The sequence below is a fragment of the Mercenaria mercenaria genome, chromosome 14 (assembly GCF_021730395.1).
Source record: "Mercenaria mercenaria strain notata chromosome 14, MADL_Memer_1, whole genome shotgun sequence".
Lineage (NCBI taxonomy): Eukaryota > Metazoa > Mollusca > Bivalvia > Venerida > Veneridae > Mercenaria > Mercenaria mercenaria.
This window is the reverse complement of record NC_069374.1, coordinates 52,589,270-52,612,665: the sequence shown is the minus strand read 5'-3', so window position 1 is coordinate 52,612,665 and position 23,396 is coordinate 52,589,270. Positions and strand designations below refer to the sequence as shown.

The window sequence follows — 23,396 nt, the reverse complement described above, 5'->3', positions numbered from 1 at the left end:
AACTTCAGGGAGTTATTTTCTATTTAGCCCAACCCCGGTTTCAGTGCCTTCAGCACTTTGATTATGTATTTTTCTGACCAGGCAAAACCTAAGATTCTGTACTTACAGACTGTCCTACTTTATCCGACTCTAACTTCAGTAAGTTGTTTTGTTTCTTTCCTAATTCTTCCCTGAGTTCTTTGATTCGGTTGTTTGCCGTTTTCAGATCAGACTCGACTTGTGTCAGCTGCCAGTTGTTCTGTTGTTGTCGATCGAGGGTGTCTTTCTTTTCACGGTTGAATGACTCCTCTGACTGTTCGTATTTGACTAGAGTTTCTTGGAGCTATCAGAAATATATACTAAACCTTAGACTTCCATATCTGGATATCTTCATTTTGTACACAGTTTGATATTACATGACCATTTGAAACACCAAATTCAGTGAAAAGAAGCAAAAACACAGAACAGACAGAAAGTAAGTTGCTACCATTTAAAAACAGCCATAAAGATGCCATTTTAAATCACTGTTACATACGATACATGAATACTTTGCATATATTCATTTGTCAGTAAATTTATAGCAACTAGAAGTCACTTAAGACATGTTTATAAGTTGACAAAATAATTCAGTTTCTGCAAAAAATGTTAACAAATGGCTTTCATGTTATTTAAATGAACAAAACCATTTATAAATAACCATTTTAAAGGCAATATCATTGTTCACTGTCTTAAATGTTTTATCCAAATTTCTTTGAGAATAAAAGTGAAAACATTAAAAGTTACTATAACATCATATGAAGGTTTGTTTAAACTATAAAAGAGAAAAGAATAGATATTATTAAACGAAACTGTCTTGTATGCTAATAATAAATATATGCATGATGTTTATTAAAGCTCACCTTATTTGCCAGTTCTCTGTTATCTAACTCAAGCTGTCGTGTCAAATCTTCAAGTGTTCTTATTTTATCTACGTGTTGCTGTCTCTCCTCACCATCGTATTGTGCTGATGTACGTAAATGCTCAAGTTCCCGCCGAACTGCTTCCAAATCTTGTTTCATACTTTCATTGTCCTCCGACTTATTTCCAAACTGTTTTGTTGTCTCACGAAGAAGTTTAACTTCTCGAAGAAGTGAATCACGTTCTTTTGTAATAGTGTCTGTTCTGTTCTGAGCGTCTGCTACTCTTTCTTTCATAGCTTCAATCTGCTTTTCTAAATTCTAAAAATAATGGAACTATTTTGTTTATATTCTGTACTGGGTGATTTGTTTAGCACTACTTAATCTGGACAAACTGTATTAGCCATACATCTCAGGATCATATTTCAAATCTTCCAGAATCAAACTTTACTTTCCTTTTAACAGGAAGTAAATTTACAATTACCTCTATTTTAAGTTCCCGAGTCATTGTATACCATCATTTAGCTAAAAGCTAGGTTCCAGACTACAAGGCTCAGTTTGGAGACCAGTCTCAAAACGCCAGCATCTGATTGGTTGTGTCTGAGTTCAAATTTGAAATTGCCCAATGGCAATCCTGCATTCTGAGGTTGGTATCCAAATTCAGTTATATAACCTTGAGCCTCACCTATTTTCTTGCTGTCCAGAATAAAAAATTATCCTTCAAATAGTGTCTCCAAAATTCTTACTCTGACACAAAAACTGACAGTTACAAAGTCACCAGATGCAAAACTTACAATTACAAAGTAACCAACATTTACCTCTATCTTTTGTGTCTCCAGTCTCTGTGTAACATTATCCGTCTGCTCTAGTTTCGCTACAGCCTGGACTGTCTTCTGCTCTTCTTGACTCAATCTTTCCTGAAGTTCTATCTGTGCTGCTTTTGATTCTTCCTGGACCTGTAACAACAGAAATGTGTAATTACAGAAGCTTGTTTTCATAGACATGTGTAATCATCTAAATTTGTCGTCATACAAATGTGTAACTGAAGACACTTGTAACCATGTATATATATCAGGGCTTCGGAAATTTGCCGGTTTGTCAGTTTTGGACCGATTTTTGACTTTTCAGACCGATTCGTGAAGTGAAAAAACGAAAACAATCGGTCCCGTAAAAATGGAGAAAAGTATAAATTTCGGTCTGATATCTCAATACACGATCACCTGCAAAGTAGGAAGAAGTTGTTGGTCGCACCTTCAGATAATCATTAAATGTGTCAATCGGTCTGATTGTCACTTTGATAATCGGTCCGTAAGTAGCGCGTGACGCAATCAGTGCTCGCGCGGCACATCCTTTAATGTTTGCAGACAGCCGACTGCGGTGTATTAAACATTTTTGACTGGTTTCCTAACGTTTCTGACTGGATCCAAATCATTTCGACGGGGATCCACTTCTTTTATTTAGAATCCGACGGATGGTTTATTTCAAAAGGCTATGTTTGATCACGGTAACAAACAAATGGTCGCTGCATTTAATCAAAGAGCTATAATTGTACATTATAGGTCTTTGATTTATTGAGACATCACACGGAAAACCGATAAAAATAATTTTTATAATTACTTGATTTGAAAAAATTACATGATTCATTTGTTGGGGCTCCAGTTGAAACAAATGCAGAAAATCGTCTTTGCAACCCGACTGTACAAAAAAGAAAAACCACGAATGATAAAGAAAACCGGAGTGGCACTGTTTATCAAATCGGTCTTTTAAAAAACGTTTCAAAATGAAATTTTGTTTACATCAGAAGAGAACATATAACTTTATAAAATGTAGTTGCTTATTGAAGTACAACGTAAGTGAAATGAAATATGCGTGGCCAACCCGCGTGACGTTTTGGTACTATACATGCGGGAAATTCGATCTCAGCGTTCAAATAACGTACACATTCGGTCCGCGGCAGAGTATTCTTTAAATACTGAGGCTGTTTAGCAGAGAATATGTGTCGTGTAACTCACTTTGACGCATCGTATTTTATAGAATTCCGTCAAAGAATGAGGAAACATCACAAAGTATCTGCCGTGTATACGGTATCGAAGTCACGTGCGTTGGCTTTTAGACTAGTTACGCACACGGTGTCAATGCCTCGTATTATCTCGGAAAAACATCGAAATTTAAACAAAGTAACGATCACATATAACACTGAATAACTGTCTTCATTGTATGGTAACGCGCGATGACTGGTAACTCAGTTTTAATGCTTGACATGCTTATTTCTTTACACTATCACGTTTTACAAAATATGTGGGAATGCGGTGGGTGGGGTAGCGCCGATGTCAGGATTTTCGTTTCGGACCGATTGAGTTATCAAAATTTCCGGAGCCCTGATATATATTAAGAAATATAAATGTGTAATCATGTATATGTTTATTTGCAGAACCTTTTCTACACTGAAATTCATAATTTTAGAAACGTGTAACCAAAAAAATGTGTAAGTATAAGAATTTACACCCAGACCCTAGTAAATTTGAAAGCATTAAAACTTTTTCAAAAACTTCTCTTTAGGAATAAAATTCAGCTGTCCCTAGTTTCAATACCATAATAATTTCATCAACGCAAAATATTCAGACTGTTAACATTGCATCCTTAACCTCTGATTGATAGAACTTTCTAGATGTTTATCAGTAATTTTGAAACATCTAATGGAGACATTGAGACTCTTTAAAGGAAATTTACATTTAAAGTGTTTCAGAATAGTATCAATATAAGAGCCGCGCCATGAGAAAACCAACATAGTGGGTTTGCGACCAGCATGGATCCAGACCAGCCTGCGCATCCGCGCAGTCTGGTCAGGATCCATGCTGGTCGCTTTTAAAGCCTATTGGAATTAGAGAAACTGTAAGCGAACAGCATGGATCCTGACCAGACTGTGCGGATGCGCAGGCTGGTCTGGATCCATGCTGGTCGCAAACCCATTATGTTGATTTTCTCATGGCATGGCTCATAATAAGACAGTCCTACGGTAAATTCTATGCTACCTGAGTGTATGCTAACCCCTGAAATCACGAACTTAAGGTGTCAGTAGGTATGGTGTAATTATTCAAATTTATTTTTAAAGGAAAGTATCAACTTTGCCATTGTGGCAGAAACTGCAGTGTAGTGAATTTGTTTGAAGTATTAGTCTGTCTGTATTGCAATGTATGAAGACTGCTATATTTGTGTTTTGCTGAAAATGTTAGTAATTCACATCAATATACCAACAGTCTTAGGACCCACCTACATACTGCATCTAAACACTATTAGATCTCAAAGTTACTCACAAAGAAATTTTGAAGAGGAAAATGTTAGTAATAAGTCTATGAACATAAAACAGATGAAAAAAAATATCCAATGTAAATCTAATGGGCTGCATAAAAATTATGTTTTAGATTTCATGCACATGGAAAATGTTCTGAACAAGAAAAAATGAGAATGAAAGCAGTGTCTAAACTGGTTTTTTTTCCTGTTGCTTTTATTTCAATAAATTTCACAATAATTCTCTCACTAAGTAATGGCATACCTCTGTTAGAAAACATCAAAACCAAACATCATGCAAGAATTCAAAGACTTTGACAAATAATTATGACTTTGATAACGTCAAATGTAAAAAGTGTCCAAATCAGATAAACAAAATATATTACTATTTTACAGCCCAGTTTTTCCCCAGTCAGAGTTTTCCCCAAGTAAAATCAACTTGCCTGTCCCCACCCCCCCCCCCAAACCCCAACCACAAGAAAATTTTATTTTTACCCTGGGAAAAACAAACTTGGTGAAAAACTGACTTTTATACTTAATATTGACAGAAATAAGAATGATTTTGTTTGTTTTGGGTTTAACGCCATTTTTTTTCAACAGTATTTCAGTTATGTTACAGCGGGCAGTTAACCTAACCAGTGTTCCTGGATTCTGTACCAGTACAAACCTGTTCTCCGCAAGTAACTGCCAACTTCCCCACATGAATCAGAGGTGGAGGACTAATGATTTCAGACACAATGTCGTTTATCAAATAGTCACGGAGAACATACGCCCCGCCCGAGGATCGAACTCACGACCCCGCGATTCATAGACCAACGCTCTTACCTACTGAGCTAAGTGGGCGTTCAGAAATAAGAATGAGAGCCCTGTTATTACAAAACATGATTCATATTTCCTTCATCTTTCAATCAATTCAACACATAAGTTCCCCACTAAGTTATGAAAATATCTATGTTAAAAAGAATTTCAAAACCAACACCATGCTGACAATTCAATGACCTTGACCTATTTACACACTGACCTTGCTGGGGTCAAATTTACCACTTTCTCTGTGGTAAGTTTGATTATGCTGAAATAATTAATGTACATTTATTCCACAGAAATAAAAGAGAGAAAAAATATTAACTAAATTGTCATAATAATTTATTTGTTAAATACAGCCGCACCATGAGAAAACTAACATAGCGCATTTGCGCATCTGCGCAGTCTGGTCAGGATCCATACTGTTCCCTTTCAAATACTATTGCAATTAGAGAAACTGTTAGCTAACAGCATGGATCCTAACCAGACTGCACGGATACGCAGACTGGTCTGGATCCATGCTGATCGCAAATGCACTATGTTGGTTTTCTCATGGTGCAACTCATTTTATGATTTTTGTAATGAAAGTTTGTATATACTCATTTCTTTTAGCTTAATATTTGGATGAAAGACTTAAGATTCTTGAGCCATCCAAGATAAATATTTTAGGACACAACTAAAAGTTTTATCACTGTGACTTTGCAGTGCCTTGGACTTGCGTCTTTGAGGACACTTCTTTACCACAAAGCTTGTACAGCATTCTAAAGCTTTATAATGATTGTCAAACAAATCAAAAAATAAAAATTCTAATAGGACTGTTTGATGAATTATATTACCTTTTCATAGCTTTCTTGTGCTGCTTGTAGCTCATCTTGTGCAGCAAACAAGTCATCTTGGAGAGCATGAACACGATTCTCTAACGTCTTTACCTACAACATATAACAAAACCATACTGAATTTTCCCATTTGATTCCAGTAAGAAATCAGACATGTTATTATATATTAGTGTCCATTATATATAGAAAATATGGTACATATAGACAGGATGATATGATCCTTTTAATTTTTTTTGTTCTCTATCTAATTTCTCTTTAGGCTTTCATTAATTACTGATTGCTATTTTTCTAACAAATTTAAAAAAGACTGCTCAAGCACTTTTATAGATAACACACTGTATCACCATAATTTTACTTTTTATGTTTAAACAAATACAAACAAGTGAAAGAACTTTCAAAATATTTATAAAAATGTCTGAAAGCCTATCCCATGTTACCATTCATTTTCATTACTTCAAAAATACTTATCCTACAAGTACAGATAAACAATACCTTTGCTGTTAATGTCTGCTGTATATTCTCATGATCCATTCTCTGGTCTTCAAACTGTTGTTCCAGGTCGCGAAACCTTCGTTCCAGCTGAGAACGAGTTTGTTTTTCCTGATCAAATAGATCATGAGAATCTTCTAACTCAATCTTCACTGCTTCAAGTTCATCTATTTCATCTTGCAGTTTTTCAGTTTGTCTTTTCTGTTGAGTTAATTGTTCCTCTAAATTTTCTTTTTCTGATAAAAGTGCTTCTAACTCTTTTACTTTAACTTCCATTTCCAATATAGAACTTGCTTTAGAATCAGAAGCACGCGATGCGTCGTCTAGTTGTTGTTCTAGATCTAACACACGTGAAGTAAGTTCAGTGTTTTCACTACGTTCTTGGTCTACCACTGATTTAGCTTTGCTTAGTTCATTTAATGTTAATTGTAACTTAGCTTTCAAGTCTTCAATTTCTTTTTTGTGTCTGAAAAGAATACAATACATGTAGGAAGATGTAAAGTTATATAATATATATTTTTAAGCCTGCAGTTTAAAAGATGTTACAAGTTAAAATTACTGCAAAAGATGTGAATTTAGTGGTATTATTCCGCACAATGGACGCATTGGTTTGAGTGGTTAAAGTTCAAATAAGCCACTCAACATGAAGGTCCTGGGTTCAAGTCTCCTAATGCAACACCTGTACTGGTTTTACCAGGCTGCAGACTTGAGAGGGATTAATATAGGTTGCAAGTCAAAGGGAAAGGCAATGTTGTTGTTACAATCATTTTGTCTGAAAGGTCTTCTTAAATCATTTAAGAAATTAAGACTTTTCAATATCAGCTTCAAAATCAGAAGCCTGTTTTAATAAATTGAAACACTCGGAATCGGTTATACATTGCACAGAATAATTCACTCAGGCTTGGGCTTGGTGAAAATATTTCATGGGAAAACATCTCTTTGATCCATTCAAATTAAAACATGCTTCTACTGTACTTGTATATCATTCCTTAAATAAATTAAACAGGGAATAATACTGGATATCATCTGTAGGTATACAGATGATGTACAATGTCAAGATATAATTATTCCACATTATATTTCAAAGTTATGGACAACAATATTTTATCAGAATTTAGACATTACCTTGATTCTGCAACTTCAAGATCTTCCGTCTGAAAAAACAAAAGACAATACTGAAATGATATCATTATGGTGATGAATGTTTTTCATAAATGAAGACAGGACAGTATGACATTTATTGGCTGTTTCTGCAAATATATAACACATTAACCTTTAGCCTGCTGGTGGCAAGTGCTTTTGCCTTTGCGACCAGTGCAGACCAAGATCAGCCTGCACATCTGTGCAGGGTGATCATAGTCTGCACTGTTCGCTATTCAGTCAGTAAGTCTTCAGTGAAAACCCCTTGGAATAATATATGGTACTGCCAAAATTGAATCATGGAACAGGTCATTTTAGAAATATAGCAGGGTAAAGATTAACATAGATCTCTGACCAATACAGAATACCAGCATATAAAATGTCAGTAGACTGGATATTTTAGCATCACATTCACTCTGTGATTTATTAGGCAACTACCATATTTGCATAGTTAAGAACTTGCCTTTCATAGCTTGTTCTACTTGCAGAGATAACATTACATATACTCACAACTTTTTTTGCACAAATAATCTGTTGTATATAGAATTCTTAGATAATTTTATAAAACACGTCTATGGCAGGAAATTTAACATTTAGTGACGCACTTCCCATTTTACATAAATATGGTAATTTTTAACTTGTTGTGTTTTTTTACTTATATCAAATGAACAAAACATTGCATTGAAATAAATATGAAAAAAAAAACAGAGTGAGAAAAGTTAATCAAAGATTATCATTTTTATTATTATCATTAAGGCCTAAAAAAAAAAAATTCTTTGTTTCCGGTAACATGCTCAAAAAAATTAGGGTAGGTAGGTCGGAAAATGTTTTTTTTTTTGGATTTTTTTTTTATTAAGGGAGACTTTTCGGAAATTATTTTTTTGTCAAAAAATGATTACAAATAAGGAGGTTATGCCTTTAGAGCATCAGTAAGTTGATTTCTAACATCACTGGTCATGTTTAAAGCATAAAAAGTGCAGTTTTGCATCTTTTTGTTAAAAAGTTGAAAAAAATATTCTCCAAGGCCATAAAAACATTTAGGGTCGGGCCAAAAATTTAGGGTAGGTCGGGATACCGGAAACAAACAATTTTTTTTTTTACGCCTAACATTATTTTAGTTATACCTATTAACTGATAACTCAGTACATGCTTATATCTAAAGCAAGTTAATTCTATTTTACTGCTACTGTTCATGCAAAGCATAACTGGCATTAGTTATTCATGAAAATGTGCATTTAAAATGTAAGATGAGAAAGGAATATCACTTTCAAATAATGCAATGAGGAAAAACAAGTACTATCATATCTTGAAATATACATTAACACACGTTTACAAGGGTATATAGCCCAACAGGGAGAAGTTCTCTAAACAAAATATCAATTCAAAATCAGGTACATCCTACATTTATACTACTTGTTCAAATTTTACAATCACCTAATGGACAGTCTCAGACAGGGGAATACAGGTATGACTTCAACATTACCTTTGATTTCAATTTAGCTTGGAGATCCTCCACTTCTTTCGTTAACTTGGAATTTTGATCTCTCATATGGGTAGCAATAATCTGCAGAAAAAAATAAACATTTTACAATCAAACACAGTTCCCTAGATCCCAGGTGCACAACTTCACACACTGAATAATATTCCTTCATGTTTCATGACCCTGTGTCAAATAACTTTTGAGATAATGTGTGACTCAAACTTTTATGCCTTTGTTCGAATATTTTTGACTAAGTCAAGTAACATAACTCTGGTCTGGCTGAGTGATATCTCAAAATTAAGATGCAAAACTTCACATGCATAATCCTTGGTCAAATACTTTTTGAGATACATGCACTACAAACTTAGGCCCTTTTTAAATGTATCTTTGACTAAGTCAAGGGCCACAACTCTGATCAGGCCGTGTGAGATCCAAATTAAAACCCTGGTGCACAACTTCCTGTGTTTAATAACAATCCTTTGAGGTTTGATGATTCTAAGTCAAATACTTTTCAAGACTAGACAGCTATAAAAACAAATCTGTTTACTGCTACTAACAAGTGACAGCTGAAGTTTGAAACTGGCGTTACAATTCTGACTTCAACTGTAAAAACATCTGGTTCTAAGTGACTGTTTTGCAAAAAGGATTTCAAACCCAGAGTCCACGGTTATAAAAACTAAAATTGGAAAGCAGTCTAAGAACTCTAGCTTCTGACTGGTTGATTATGAGATCAATATTGAATCTGACCAATGACAAAGCTGAATTCTCTAGACTGGTCTCCAAATTTATTCATAATAACCTTTGACCCTACTAGAGATTCTGGGAGCACTCTATGACTTACCTCTTGTTTAGCTATTCCTTGTGATTCCTTCTTCGTATTATCTAATTCATTCTCTAATGCTTCCAATCTATTTAACAGTTCTTTATTTTCTTTATTCAGTTTTTCACTGTTATTAAATAACTTCTCAAACTCTAGCGTCTTTGAGTCTAACATTGTCCGAGTTTCCGACAATTCATTTTTCTGATCTAAATACTCGTCCTTTGCTTGTTTGATCGTATTCAGTTCACTTTTTAATTCCTGAATTTCATTGGTCAGTTTTATTTCCGTTTTACTTAACTCCAACTTTTGATTATCAACTTCATCTTTCTCTGCAATAACTTTGTCCATTTCATATTTCAAAGATTCAACCTGCGCTGATAATTCCTTGTTTTCGAAACTGAGTTTGTCAACGATTTCTTGAGCTTCACTATATTTGGCACTTTCGGTTTTTAACGTACTGAATTCTGATGTCATGGTATCAAGAGTGTTTTGGAGATCGGTCTTTTCTTTACGAAGTTCTTCCATCTGTGACTGTAAAACAAATTAAGTCTAAAGATTGAATAACAGAACACAAATTTCTCAAGTTATCAATACAGTACGAAAGGAGTCAGTCTTTTTTACTTGGTGTAATGAAAATACTAAGTTATAAGACTTACTTCAACAGGCCTGAACACTTAAAAATTTAACCTCCTCGACTTATAAGTGGGTTACAAACAGTGAAAGAGTCAATGTAACAAACAATTGTGACATCATGTTTGGTATTCAAAATAAAGCCAACAATATGAAAACAGAGCTAACTTTTTAGGATATGATGATGAACTTGTGCAAAGTAGTGTAGGTAGTACCTAGCCTTAATACAAATAGATGAAACTGGGGTGAGATCTACCACTTATATCGAAACCCAACCGATTTTGTCATGTGAATTTATATTTTCAAATATTCAGTCTTGAAAACTGTTTTCAATAGTAACATTAACAAATTATTTTTTTTAACAAATTTTTCCTGCTAACTGAAAACTTTGTATACAAATTACAAGGAACTCACCATCTGTATTTCCAAAATAATGAAAGCATTAAAAAAACAGTATCAAATAATGTTACATTGCAATGGATAAAACCAAAACATGACTTCGTAAATATTACATCAAACAATTGAAAATTATTTTTCACCTTTTTGAGTTGACTTGTCTAGTGTAATATAACTAATGCAAAATATTTGGATCACCTCACTTTTTTCTGTTATATGTCTAAACTACAACTAGTGTCTACAACACTTTTGAACTCAAATATACATACAGTGGAACCCGTCTAAACAGAATGACCTGAGAGAGGTAAATTTGGAGGGGTTTCTGCTATTCAGTGGTTCCGGTTTAGAGGAGTTTCGCTGTAAAACATATTACTCTGCAGATATATTTACCATTGTCTTGCATCAACTAAAATTACTTTATAACTGCTACTAGCATTACTTATAGTGTACTTTATTCGAATGTAAGCTAATTATCAAGATAAATAAGCGAAGAAGACTTGTAGAAAATAAAGAAGAGAAAAAGAACAGAACAGTCATATTCCTGTCTTTGTTGTGTGGAACCTGAAGTAGTATGGGACATAACTCTGTCAATCTTGATTTAAATAAAAATCTACAGTAACTGTTATATACCTGTTATCAAGTGATACATGTTTTACACCAAAATTTAAGTTGTTCCATAAAATTAATGTGCAAAATTTAAGTTATTCATTAAATTTAATGTACAACTTTAAGTTGCATGGAAAAGCAATGGGAAGGAAAGACATATCTTCTGGCAAACAAAACGCCCTAAAAGGAATTAAGTGCCCTAAAAAGTGGCAGAAGAGAACATGAAAATATGGACTACAGCCATATACTTTCAAAAACATGCGTATTTGTAATAAATGTTACACGATGATAAGATTAATATGAATGTTAGTTAACAAATGAAGTTATAAAGCTGCACAGAGCATGCTTTGCACATCAAGCTTTTATTAACTGTAACAAGACTTCAACAAGAGGGTCATGATGACCCTGAATCGCTCAACCGAGTAATATGAGCTACATGTTTCAAATGTCAAACTGATGATTTTTAGAAATTTTTTGGAAGATTTTCCGATGTACAATCAAGTAAACCCTGGGGCGGGGCCAATTTTACCTCGGGGGTCATGATTTGAACAAAGTTTGTAGAAGTCTACTAGGCAATGTAACATATCAAATATCTAAGATTTAGGCCTTCTGGTTTATTTTTAGCAAATTTATGAAGATTTCCCTTTGTACAATCAAGTAACCCCATGGGGCGGGGTCAATTTGACCCCGGGGGTCGTGATTTGAACAAATTTTGTAGAAGTCTATTAGCCAATGCTACATGTCAAATATCTTAAGATCTAGGCCTTCTGGTTTATTTTTAGAAATTTTTTGAAGATTTTCCTATGTAAAATCAAGTGACCCCTGGGGCGGGGTCAATTTTGACCCCGGGGGTCATGATTTGAACAAATTTTGTAGAGGTCCACTAGGCAATGCTACATGTCAAATATCTTAGCTCTAGGCCTTCTGGTTTATTTTTAGAAATTTTTTGAAGATTTTCCTATGTAAAATCAAGTGACCCCTGGGGCGGGGTCAATTTTGACCCAGGGGTCACGATTTGAACAATTTTAGTAGAGGTCTACTAGGCAATGCTACATGTCAAATATCTAAGCTCTAGGGCTTCTGGTTTTTGAGAAGAAGATTTTTTAAGATTTTCCTATGTAAAATCAAGTGATCCGTGGGGCGGGGTCAATTTTGAACCTGGGGTCATGATTTGAACAAACTTGGTAGAGATCCACTAGGCAATGCTTCACACCAAATATCTAAACTCTAGGGCTTCTGGTTTTTGAGAAGAAGATTTTTAAAGTTTTTCCTTTCGGTTGCCATGGCAACCAGAGTTCTGCATGGAATTCAATTCTTTGAACAATTTTTGTAGAGCTTCACCCAAGGAACATCCCTGTGAAGTTTGAATGAAATTGGCCCAGCGGTTTATGAGGAGATGTCGTTTAAAGTAAAAGTTTACGGACGGACAACGGACGACGGACGATTGACGACGGACGCCAGAAGGTGAGTGATCAGAATAGCTCACCCTGAGCCTTTGGCTCTGGTGAGCTAAAAAGCACATTTATTAAAATGCTAGAAAATGAGAATCTGAAAGAAATTCTTTAATCATTGAAATTTTAAAATTACTTAAAACAAACAGTTTTGTAATATCTACATGTTCTTGAAATGTTTGTTTTGTTAAGTTGAACATTGACTTATAACTGCTTATCAGTTGAACTGCTGGCGGTTAAGTGTTAATTTCTTCTCCTCATGGACACGACAACTGCCCAACATGAATCAAAATCTGAGGCATCATGTCTTTAGTAAAGAGAGAAAATTTCTGGTTGCCAGTGAACCAACTTGCAACTCTGGGTCTTCTTACTGAGATAACTGATAAGCCATATCAATGAATGGTGTCTAAGAGAATGGTCTTTGCTTAGAATATAAAAATTAAGCTAAAGAGTGACGTAAGGTACAAGATTTAGTTTATTTTCATCCCCACCCCAACAACCCGAGTCCGCTTCCTGGTAACACCAGTATTAAAGATTGGGGTCTTCAGTAGTGCTTAAACCATGCCACTGGAATTGACTGACTGACACCTTAACCACTAGAACACTACAATAATACGTATGTTTGAAGGATTTTTCTACACAGTTATATTCATAAGAAACTGAACAGAGAAGAAAGGCAAGAAATAACTTTCAGATTCTGTACTATCTATACAGTATAATCATTATGATATATTCTATACAATAAAAACATGCAATGTTTAACAGCAGCACAGAAAGCTATACAAAGAATTTAATTGGTTGGTTATTTTTAGTTACACTTTGATTTAATTGGTTATTTTGACAGAACCAATATCATTGGCTGACAAGCTTACCTTAATCTACCAATCAGCAGCAAGAGAAACAAAAATATGCAAATGAAGGCATAATGCTATAGCACATAGCACGTGAAACTGATACACAAGACACCAGGCTCTTTATATATAATTTTAGCATTGCAACATCACATTTATTGACTTATACTGTAACACTGACAAAATAATGAATGATTAATGTTACATAGTTATTACATAGGTGCACATGGCACCTTAAACCACCAAACAGTTTTTAATAAAGGAGTTACATTAAACAGTTGTATATAAAGGCATATCAATATGTACATGATATATGTATATAAACTGCTCTGACAAATATAAATTTATCTTTTACATAATTTCTATCAACTGCATTCATTGACTTTTAATCAGTTTTTTTCCCTCGAGATATTGTTGCAATTGTTCTAAAAGATGTGATTTTTACATCCACCTTTTTATGACACTTGGATAGAGCAGGTAAGATTTTTTTTCATACTTATATATATAATATATATATTACTTAGAGGCCTTAAAATGACCCAATACCTCAGTTTTTATTAACGTATCGTTAAGCAATTTTACTTTCAACTCTTTTGACAAGAAATCAATACACAAGTAGGTTTGTATAACTTAAACGATGACTTAAGAGCATCCAGCATATCTTCAGCTTAATTGAAAAATCCTAACTATTCTCAAAGTTTTTTTTTCTGTCTATATAGTAGGCACACTAGAAGTATGGACATGCAATACAGACCTCTGTCTCATCGAGCTGCTGTTCTGTCTCCTCTAACTCTGCCTTTAAACTCTTGTTTTTCATCTGTAGCTGTGACAACTTCAGCTGCGACTCCTCAGAGTCTTTCTCCATTGTGGTTACCTGTGTATAACATAATAATAAGATTATGAATGACCTAAATAGAGGAGATTACACTATTGTCTTTTCAATTAAACAAGTTGAATAAAATAATAAAGTGTGAGGCTTTGCCAAGCATTTTATCAATTTTATTCAACAAGTTTAATAAATTCAATGTGAAAAGACACAAATGTAATTGGATGAATGAAGTTCAATAAATTTTTTATCACCACTTTTTGTTAATATGTTAGTGCAAAAATAAACAAGGTCTTTTTGTGGTTTATTGTCAGATTTACCATGGCTAATCTTCAGAAGTTTGGAAATTTAAATATTTATGCTAACATCCTTGTGATTCTCAACTCTGAACCATGGTTAATCAGACAATAAACAATGCAAATGTCTTGATAATTTTACAAATATATTTCATACCTTCTTTTTTAAAATGCTTTTTCTTTTTACAAAATATAACAATAACAAACCTTTTCTTTCAGTGTTGCAATTTCACTTTCCAATGCTTTTATCTTGGACTTGAAACCAAGAATTTCACCTTCAAGTTTGGTTTTCTCAGCGATGATTGATCGGAGTGCAACATCATTTGCTGACCTTGCAGGGCTTGGAGGTCGTTGCCTTGGTGATGCTCTTGGATCTAAGAAAATAAACTAGAGCTATCACTAAATGTGATCAATATCCCTCAGGCTGAATACTGTTCTGTTGGAGGTTCAAACCTGGCTATGCACAATCTATGTATTCACAGATTCCAGTATAATAATTATAGTTAAACAAATATGTAATCCTAAATGGAAATATTCTTAAACAATCTGCATTAATTCTATAATGATTTATGACAAAACATAACATTTCTTATTCAAATAATGTTGACTAGGCTTTTAAACCAGTTCAAATGTCATTTACTATTCAAACAATTGTATAAAGTTTCAAGGTATATTAAATTTCATATCAAATTTTCACTTAGTATTTTACCACTGAATTAAAACAAAAGACATGACAAATGAGCCATGCCATGAGAAAACCAACATAGCGCATTTGCAACCAGCATGGATCCTGACCAGACTGCGCAGATGTTCTCTTTCAGAGCCTATTGCAATTAGAGAAACTGTTAGCAAACAGCATAGATCCTGACCAGACTGCACAGGCTGGTCTGGGTCCATGCTGGTCGAAAATGCACTATGTTGGTTTTCTCATGGCGTGGCTCAAATACACAATTACTGCACTATATAAAGTGAATGTGAGTGACTCTAGTAAAGAATAAATACCTGATATTGTTACTGCCTGACATTCAGCATGTCAATTGATTTTGTACTTATAGGTAACTTGTACCAACACAATAATAAAACACTTACAGACCAATATAAACGATAAGGAATCATAAAGAGTCAAATTCCATGAAAAAATTGTATGTTACTGTTTGATTTTAGTATAATCTTTTTAAATGTTTCTACAAAGCCACAAGCAAGCTTTAAACAGAATGAATCGAACTCTCGAACTATTTTCATTTTACTCATTCATAAACAAATAATTGGAATATCTTATGAGCTAGACTGTAGCTAGTTTGTAAATGATAAATGCTGTAAAAAAAAGATAAAAAAATAGAATTCTGTTGTTTTTATCCAAGGCATTCAGTTTATTTGTACTGTGAAAGACAGGACATATTTGGACTTTTTTTTATGAATGAAAATAATTATTGTATTTTCTCAACTATAAGGTTGATTGCTTATAGGACAGAGTCCCAACTTCATTATATAACAATCTTCTCCACTCTGCCTTACATATACAAGAGAAGGACCACTTCCTTGTTCATAGAATTTGTTGTTTTTTTTTGCACTGCTATAATTATACAACAGAAATACTGAATACAAAACAAAATCTTTTCCTGCACCATATTTAACACTTCACAAACTGTATAATCCACCTTGTTATTATTTAAGTGTTTTATGTGAATATAAATGAGCCACACCATGAGAAAACCAACATAGTGCATCCGCGCAGTCTGGTCAGGATCCATGCTGTCCACTTTTAAAGCCTATTGCAATTAAAGAAACTGTTAGCAAACAGCATGGATCCTGACCAGAATGCACGGATGCGCAAGCTGGTCTGGGTCCATGCTTGTGGCAAATGCACTATGTTGGTTTTCTCACGGTGTGGTTCAAATAAATATAGTAGAGTGAAGAAAAAAAAAACAACAATTAGTTTACAGACAAGAAATACAGTTCTCTTACAATAATGAAGTCACAATAATTATTTTTATATTTTTTCCACCTCCCACAGTTTTAGTGCAAAGCATAATTGTGAATGACTTAAACGGAATGAAAGCTCTTCACTATAAAGCAAGAAAAAAAATTCTGAATGCTTCTGTAATAGCTTGTATACAGAGTCCAAAGGTTATAAAACACTGGGAAACTAGTCTCAAAATTCCAGCATCTGATTGGTTGTTTCTGAGCATTAATTTGAAATTGACCAATGGCAAGATTGCATTCCGGGACTAGTCTTCAAATTCAGTTAAATAACCTTGAACCCAGCTTTTCTTGCCTGAAAATTTGAAAATTAAACATTAAGCATTTTGGCTCCACCAATCAAAAAATACAATAGGCAAAAACATTAGTTGCTACCAAACTTGTGCTGTCTAGTGAAGAGCATCAAAATGAATAAAGTGAACACAGTCTACCAGATTTGCCAACTAAAAAACAGAACACAGTCTATCAGTTTTTTTCGCATACTACCAAACTTACATCTTGGGGAGACCAGACCTTTCATCAGGGGAGATAATGAGTCCCCTTCTCCCTCTTCTGCTTATAAAGGGAGATAATAAAAATATAAATGCCAATATAATAATTTTACAAAACTAAAACCACCAGCATTTCAATTCCCTTTAAATGAACTCATTTTGTAATTATGTAAGAGTCCCAATTAAAACTTTTCTAAATGAAATAAAAAGAAATCCAGATCACCTTTAAGCCCATTGAAACTTGTAACCTTGAAAACTATTTGCTACACAATGAGTTTTTGTTCCTTTTTAGCCCTTAAAACTTACCTTGTACAGTAACAGGAGACACAAGGGAACTAATGAAAGTGTGGTATATCTCTAAATATAGAAATTGAAGAGTTTTCATGTCTCAAATTTGATTTCAATCATTCAATGCCCTCTAACCCCATTAAGATATAATGAATCAATGATTCAGACCTAAGGTTAATCACTAAGGTCATAACATCCTAATAGTATCTTCTTTGTATACATTTTGGAAAATGTTCTTCATTTTACAGTTGGTTTTACTTTGCGTACACCAGATCACCTTATATTATGCAATTAATACTGGTTGACTACCATGAAACTGGGATTCATGAGCTTGAGGCCCTGCTCCTCCAACTAAAATCAACAACACTAGGAGGAGAGTCTCATGAATTGGTACTTCTAAAACGGGCACATCTTCTGTGTCTTGCATTATCTTCCAATTAAAATTACCAACAGTCATCTGGAGGAGTTGCCCCTACAGGCTGCTGGTGGCAACTATCATTAACCTTACGCACACAAACATGAAATTATAAAGAACTTTTATGACCCTTGACTAGTCCTAAGATGTTAAATTGTCATAACAGTTTCACAGTTATCACTAGGACTGGGACGATTACTCGGTTAATCGGATCCGATTTGATTACTATGTAAAACCGGTTTGAATTTTGCAAAACCGCTAATCGCTTTCAATCAATAAACATCACAAATTGTACTTTATCTTCATATTTCTTTGACCATCACATACTATACGATAGACCCGCAGTATATTTCCGCTAAAACACATCAATTTGAACATAATTAAAAATGATCTCAGATTTGCCTGCCTTTATAAATCTGAAACAATGAACTAAAATATGACTTTTTAATTATCACACTGCTTGCAAACGATAAAGTCTGTAAGTTCCTCATGAAGTCAGCTGCTGAAAGTACCATGATACAGTCGTCCGGAAAAAAAACAACGTTTTAAATATGGCAGCCGATTAACCGGTTTGATTCGATTTCATACAAATGATTAACCAATTTCAAAATTCAGAAATCGTCCCAGCCCTAATTATCACCTATCCTTTTTCTAATTTTTAATATTCAAAACCAAATATCATTTTTTCTCTCATTTGCAATCTGCATAACAAAAAGTATGTACTCACCTGGACTAACAAAACCCTCTTTTTCTTTCTCATACTGTTCTTTTTCCTTCTTTCTCTCTTCTTCTAATTCTTTCATCTTTGTTTCCAGCTCTTCAATCTAAAATAAATGAAAAAACTACAAACTTTTATTTCGTATCCTAATTATAAATTAGTCTGTTTTGAAGCAAGTGCTTTTTTTCTACCCAGTTTTTCTGCTTTGTGATGAAAATTAAATTTTGTACTGAAATTTATGTCATGACACCCTCTACTTCAAAACTTACTCTGATTCCATTCAGAGACTGTACTTTCACTGAGATTTTTCTTGAAAGAACTTTCATTGAAATATTTCTTGAAAGAACTTTCACTGAGACTTTTCTCGAGAAAACTACCACTGAGATTTTTCTTGACAGAAATTTCGTCCACAGACTTTTCTGTAGAGAATTTTCTCTGAGATATTTCATGCAAGTACTCTTGTTGAGATTTTTCTTGAAAGAACTTCCGTCAAGACTTTTCTCAAAAGAATTTCTGCTGAGATTTTTCTTGCAAGAACTTTTGTAACAACTTTTCTCAAAAGAACTTTTGTTGCCATTTTTCTTGAAAGAATTTTTATTGAGATTTATCTTGAAATTGAAATTTTACTCATTATTTCTATCTGTAATTTGATTAAAATAGTTATTTGTCAGTCACTATCATCTCTTTTTCAAAAAAAAAAAAAAAAAAAAAAAAAAAAAAAAAAAAATGTTTATGTATTTGAATAACTTGAAAATTTTATCATTAAGGTAAAAGCTAACATCCATATCCAAATCTGTTTTGTATCTAGAACTTTGCTTTCAAAGATTTTCACATTTTTTTTCTGAAAATTATACAATACCTTAGAATTAACACAAATTGTATAAGAAACTAGTTATTTCCAAATATGTCGCTATTAATTATTTCAAGAACCGTTAATACATGCACTGATTATCAATACTTTAAAGGCATATTCAAAAGCAAAAACTTTAACAGTTGCCCCTTATTTAACCAAGTAATCAGGAAAAAATGTGTAAATATTTGTACATCGGAGATATTGGTAGCCCGTCTGTTATTTTCTAATTTACTATAATCTAAAACATCAGTTCGAATCTAAACTGCGATAGTCTTCAAAGTGTTTTTCGTGCGTTTTTTCACTATATCAAAATGTAAACTTAATACTTTACGTAATAAATTGTAATCTATTTCCAATATGACTGAGACATTTTACGATAAAATTTGGGGTGTTGGTTTAATTTCTTGATTTAAACGCTATAAATAATTCATTTCTCATTTTGAGACATGCTAAAGAACAAAACATTCTTGTAGTATCTAACCTAAGCTCATGCGTGCATAAAATAAAATAAAATGCGTCAATAAAATAAAAAGCGTCAATAAAATGTCTGCCATATTACGTAATATCATCTTCATTTCACAGATTTATATCTTATCCATTGCAAGACCAGACTGCTACAGCTTTGTAACGCTGTCAAACCGTCAGAAAATGCTGTCATAGATTATCGGGTGATTTTGCGAAAACTTAACTATAACACTTTAGAGAACTATATAACAGCTTATTTCATACGCAGGTATTTAGAGCAGATTCAGCGTTAGAACTGTCTGAACAGGAAACATGCACCCACCCCCCCAATGTCGACAAAAAATCACTGAGTTTGATTATGGAATTTTAACAGCAAATTTTACAAGAACTTCAAGACTAAATTCCTACAGAGACTGACCATCAATACTAAATAGTTGCTTGAAACTTAGCCATTAAATTTACATTTTGCGTTTGAGCACTTTTTCCCATGTATGGTTGCTTTACTTACGGTATTAGATATTAACAAACAAGGGAAGTTTAAGAACTGGAGTGTCTTCTGTATCTTACACTGTCCCTCAACTATAATTACTAACAGTCTATTGGAGGTGTCTTCTGTTAAATATACAAACAACACAACCTTTAATACAGAAATTTTTAGATGTCTATGGAATAAAAGAATCACATGGCAAATTCTGTCTTTTACAAACAGAAAACTGGGTCAATTTATTTTTTTTTTGCAAATCATTATCTTTGGTACAATACCAAACACATGAAAAATATCTGAATGATAATCAAATAGATTGCAAATAATTTCAGTATCGAGGTCCGAAAAATAGGCAAATATCACGATGAGAAAGTAAAATATATTGTACAACCCAGAGTCATGACACTATTTCGATACATGAATACATGTCAAAAATTAGATTTCTATGACTTCTTATTAAGAATAATTGAATAAATAAAATTTCTTTTCAGAAATTGTTTTTACATTGTAATTTTCTATTACACAAAACCTGCGGGAGTTAAAATTTTATCTGAAGGGAATAAAAAGAAATTATAACAACTATATTAAATTCACCAATATACAATGTAATAAGATTGGCTAAATCATTTTTACTGATAAAAAGATTTAACAAATTGAAATTTAAATAAATTTAACACATATGAGCCGCACCATGAGAAAACCAACATAGTGGCTTTGCGATCAGCATGGATCCAGACCAGCCTGCACATCTGCTCTGTCTGGTCAGGATCCATGCTGTTTGTGAACAGTTTCTCTAATAACAATAGGCTTTGAAAGCAAACAGCTTGGATCCTGACCAGCCTGCACATCCATGCTGGTCCCAAAGCCACTATGTTGGTTTTCTCATGGCGCAGCTCAATTACTTTTCAAAAAGAAAGATCAAGTAAGTTATTAACAGCCTGCAATAAAAAATATCAAAAAGTTCATAACAGCTTTTTCAGCTGAAAAGCTAAGACTGGTTTTTGTTATTTAAATTGATGCTTATTTGTTTTATCTCGATTGTGATGAAAGGCTGAAGCTTATTTGATCGAACTACTGAACCTGCTTCTTTGTGATACCAATACTGGTGTCGTATGAGAAGGTAAGGTTGTGATCCAATTGCAATTAAGGCTCAAATCCATGACCCTGGTAATGAGTGGCCAACACCTTAACCACTAGACTACCGCATGCCAGTAACGTGCCAGAATATTCTGCTAACTATCATGTTCGTTCAAGTAAAAGTCTGGTTCTCTACAAGTAACAGTCTGGTTCTCTACAAGTAACAGACAACTTCTTTGCAACCAAGGAACGGATATTGTCATAAAAAGGCTTCCTCTGAGTTTTGAACTCTGAACATTTTTAAACTGTACATCTGAACACGTATTCAGCCCAACAGACAAGAAAACTTACATGATAGTAGTGAAAATAGTTTCACTTTTTAATCTGAACTTGAGATCTTGTACATTCAATCTTTCAGTGAAAAGGAAAATGATTTAAGAGCCAGCTCTTTAATAATTCAACTAGTGTGCAGGGAACCAGCTGACAAATATATCTCAACAATTATCCTCCTGATCTAGCGTTTTCTGATCCTATAGATATCCAAATAATGTCTCAATCGGGGGGAACAAAACGTCGCATTGAACACTATTGATCAAAATTGTTTAATTGTTTGACATAAATTCTGTAATAACATGACTACAGAAAGACACAGACTAATAATTTATACATCAGTACGGTTTAAGTATTTTAAGATTGGTTACAAAATACAACAAAAGTTTCGGAAAATACTTATTGATTACGGATATTTCATCTCTATTTAGACAAGGTTTATTAGTTCCTGTTAACTATCACTGTATTCAACGTATCAAAACGTAACCCTGAAAGGCGGCACTCCAATTTTCAGAACAGCAACCCTACTTGGACATTAAAGAAGTTCAAAAAATGAATTAGTTACAGAATATGACCATTAACTGTACCATTATTTGGACATATATAATGCATTCATGTCGAAAGTCAATCACTTTAAAATTAAACAATACTTGACCATCTAATACCCTCTGCGCACATTCAGTTGCAAAGCCCCTGGTGGTACCAACAATGTATTTGTTTATGGTATGAAATACTTGCATTGCGCCATGTTGATCAATGATTACCAAATTCATTTTTCAATGAAGTTTCTAAGTAATAATGAGCGAAATTGTCAATGACTTCCACAGTAAAGGTAAAGCTCATATTGTCAAAAATATTTATTCTGCTTTGACCAACAAATAACTTTTTCTGCGCAAACTGCATAATATATTTTGTTTTTCTGAGGTCTCCAACTTCCAGTGACAAGGAATCAATCAAAAAGCCTATTGTTAAAATTTTGATGCTTTGTTCCATTTATTCATACTGTCATTTATATATCAAATAAAAACATACAGCGTAACAGTTAATAATGTATCACTTTCAATTTAAACAACACTTGACCCTCTAATGTCCTCCGCCAGCTTTCATTCAAAGCCGCTGGTGGTAACCATTCTATATTTGTATAGGATATGAAATGTTTGCTAAGTACTTTGTTGATCAATAATTAGTAAACTTATTTTCATATTAGCTTCCGTAATTCTTTTTTTCCCTGATCTCGTGCAGAGTTTACGTGCATCTCATTTTAATTCAAATATTTATTTTGTTGACTGACCTTCTGTTTTTCTTTGAAATTTAACCTTAGGTAGCGAAATGTTTTTAAAGTTCTATCTGGGTTAAAAAGCACAAGGGCAGTTCAGGTTATATGGTTACATTCTGGCTTGACATGTTAAAAAGAAGATCCAAAATTTGGTTTGGTGTATAATTCAGGTATTGGCAGATATCACTGGTCACCTGAAAACCACCTGAACAGATTCAGTACATGACAGAATTT

General features: G+C 33.6%; 1 protein-coding gene across 17 annotated transcripts in view; it reads right to left on the bottom strand.

Moving 5' to 3' along the window:
• LOC123526882 (trichohyalin-like) overlaps positions 1 to 23,396 on the bottom strand; it is a 102,567-nt gene that overhangs the window by 50,348 nt on the left and 28,823 nt on the right. For 13 of the 17 annotated variants that reach the window (XR_008367116.1, XR_008367117.1, XM_053523495.1 and 10 more), the window contains 13 exons: positions 18,687 to 18,783; positions 17,261 to 17,320; positions 14,993 to 15,159; positions 14,418 to 14,537; positions 9,751 to 10,260; positions 8,913 to 8,993; positions 7,415 to 7,443; positions 6,293 to 6,755; positions 5,801 to 5,893; positions 5,185 to 5,232; positions 1,694 to 1,831; positions 879 to 1,196; positions 107 to 322 (listed from right to left, as the gene is read on the bottom strand). Coding sequence is in view for 15 of the 17 variants with exons in the window: in XM_053523495.1 (XP_053379470.1) it covers positions 107 to 322; positions 879 to 1,196; positions 1,694 to 1,831; positions 5,185 to 5,232; positions 5,801 to 5,893; positions 6,293 to 6,755; positions 7,415 to 7,443; positions 8,913 to 8,993; positions 9,751 to 10,260; positions 14,418 to 14,537; positions 14,993 to 15,159; positions 17,261 to 17,320; positions 18,687 to 18,783 (2,340 nt within the window). In the remaining 2 variants the exon portion in view is untranslated. Of the gene's footprint in view, positions 1 to 106; positions 323 to 878; positions 1,197 to 1,693; positions 1,832 to 5,184; positions 5,233 to 5,800; positions 5,894 to 6,292; positions 6,756 to 7,414; positions 7,444 to 8,912; positions 8,994 to 9,750; positions 10,261 to 14,417; positions 14,538 to 14,992; positions 15,160 to 17,260; positions 17,321 to 17,562; positions 17,614 to 18,686; positions 18,784 to 23,396 lie in introns of all 17 variants that reach the window. The other 4 variants (XM_053523493.1, XM_053523492.1, XM_053523496.1 and 1 more) reach the window with 4 other exon arrangements.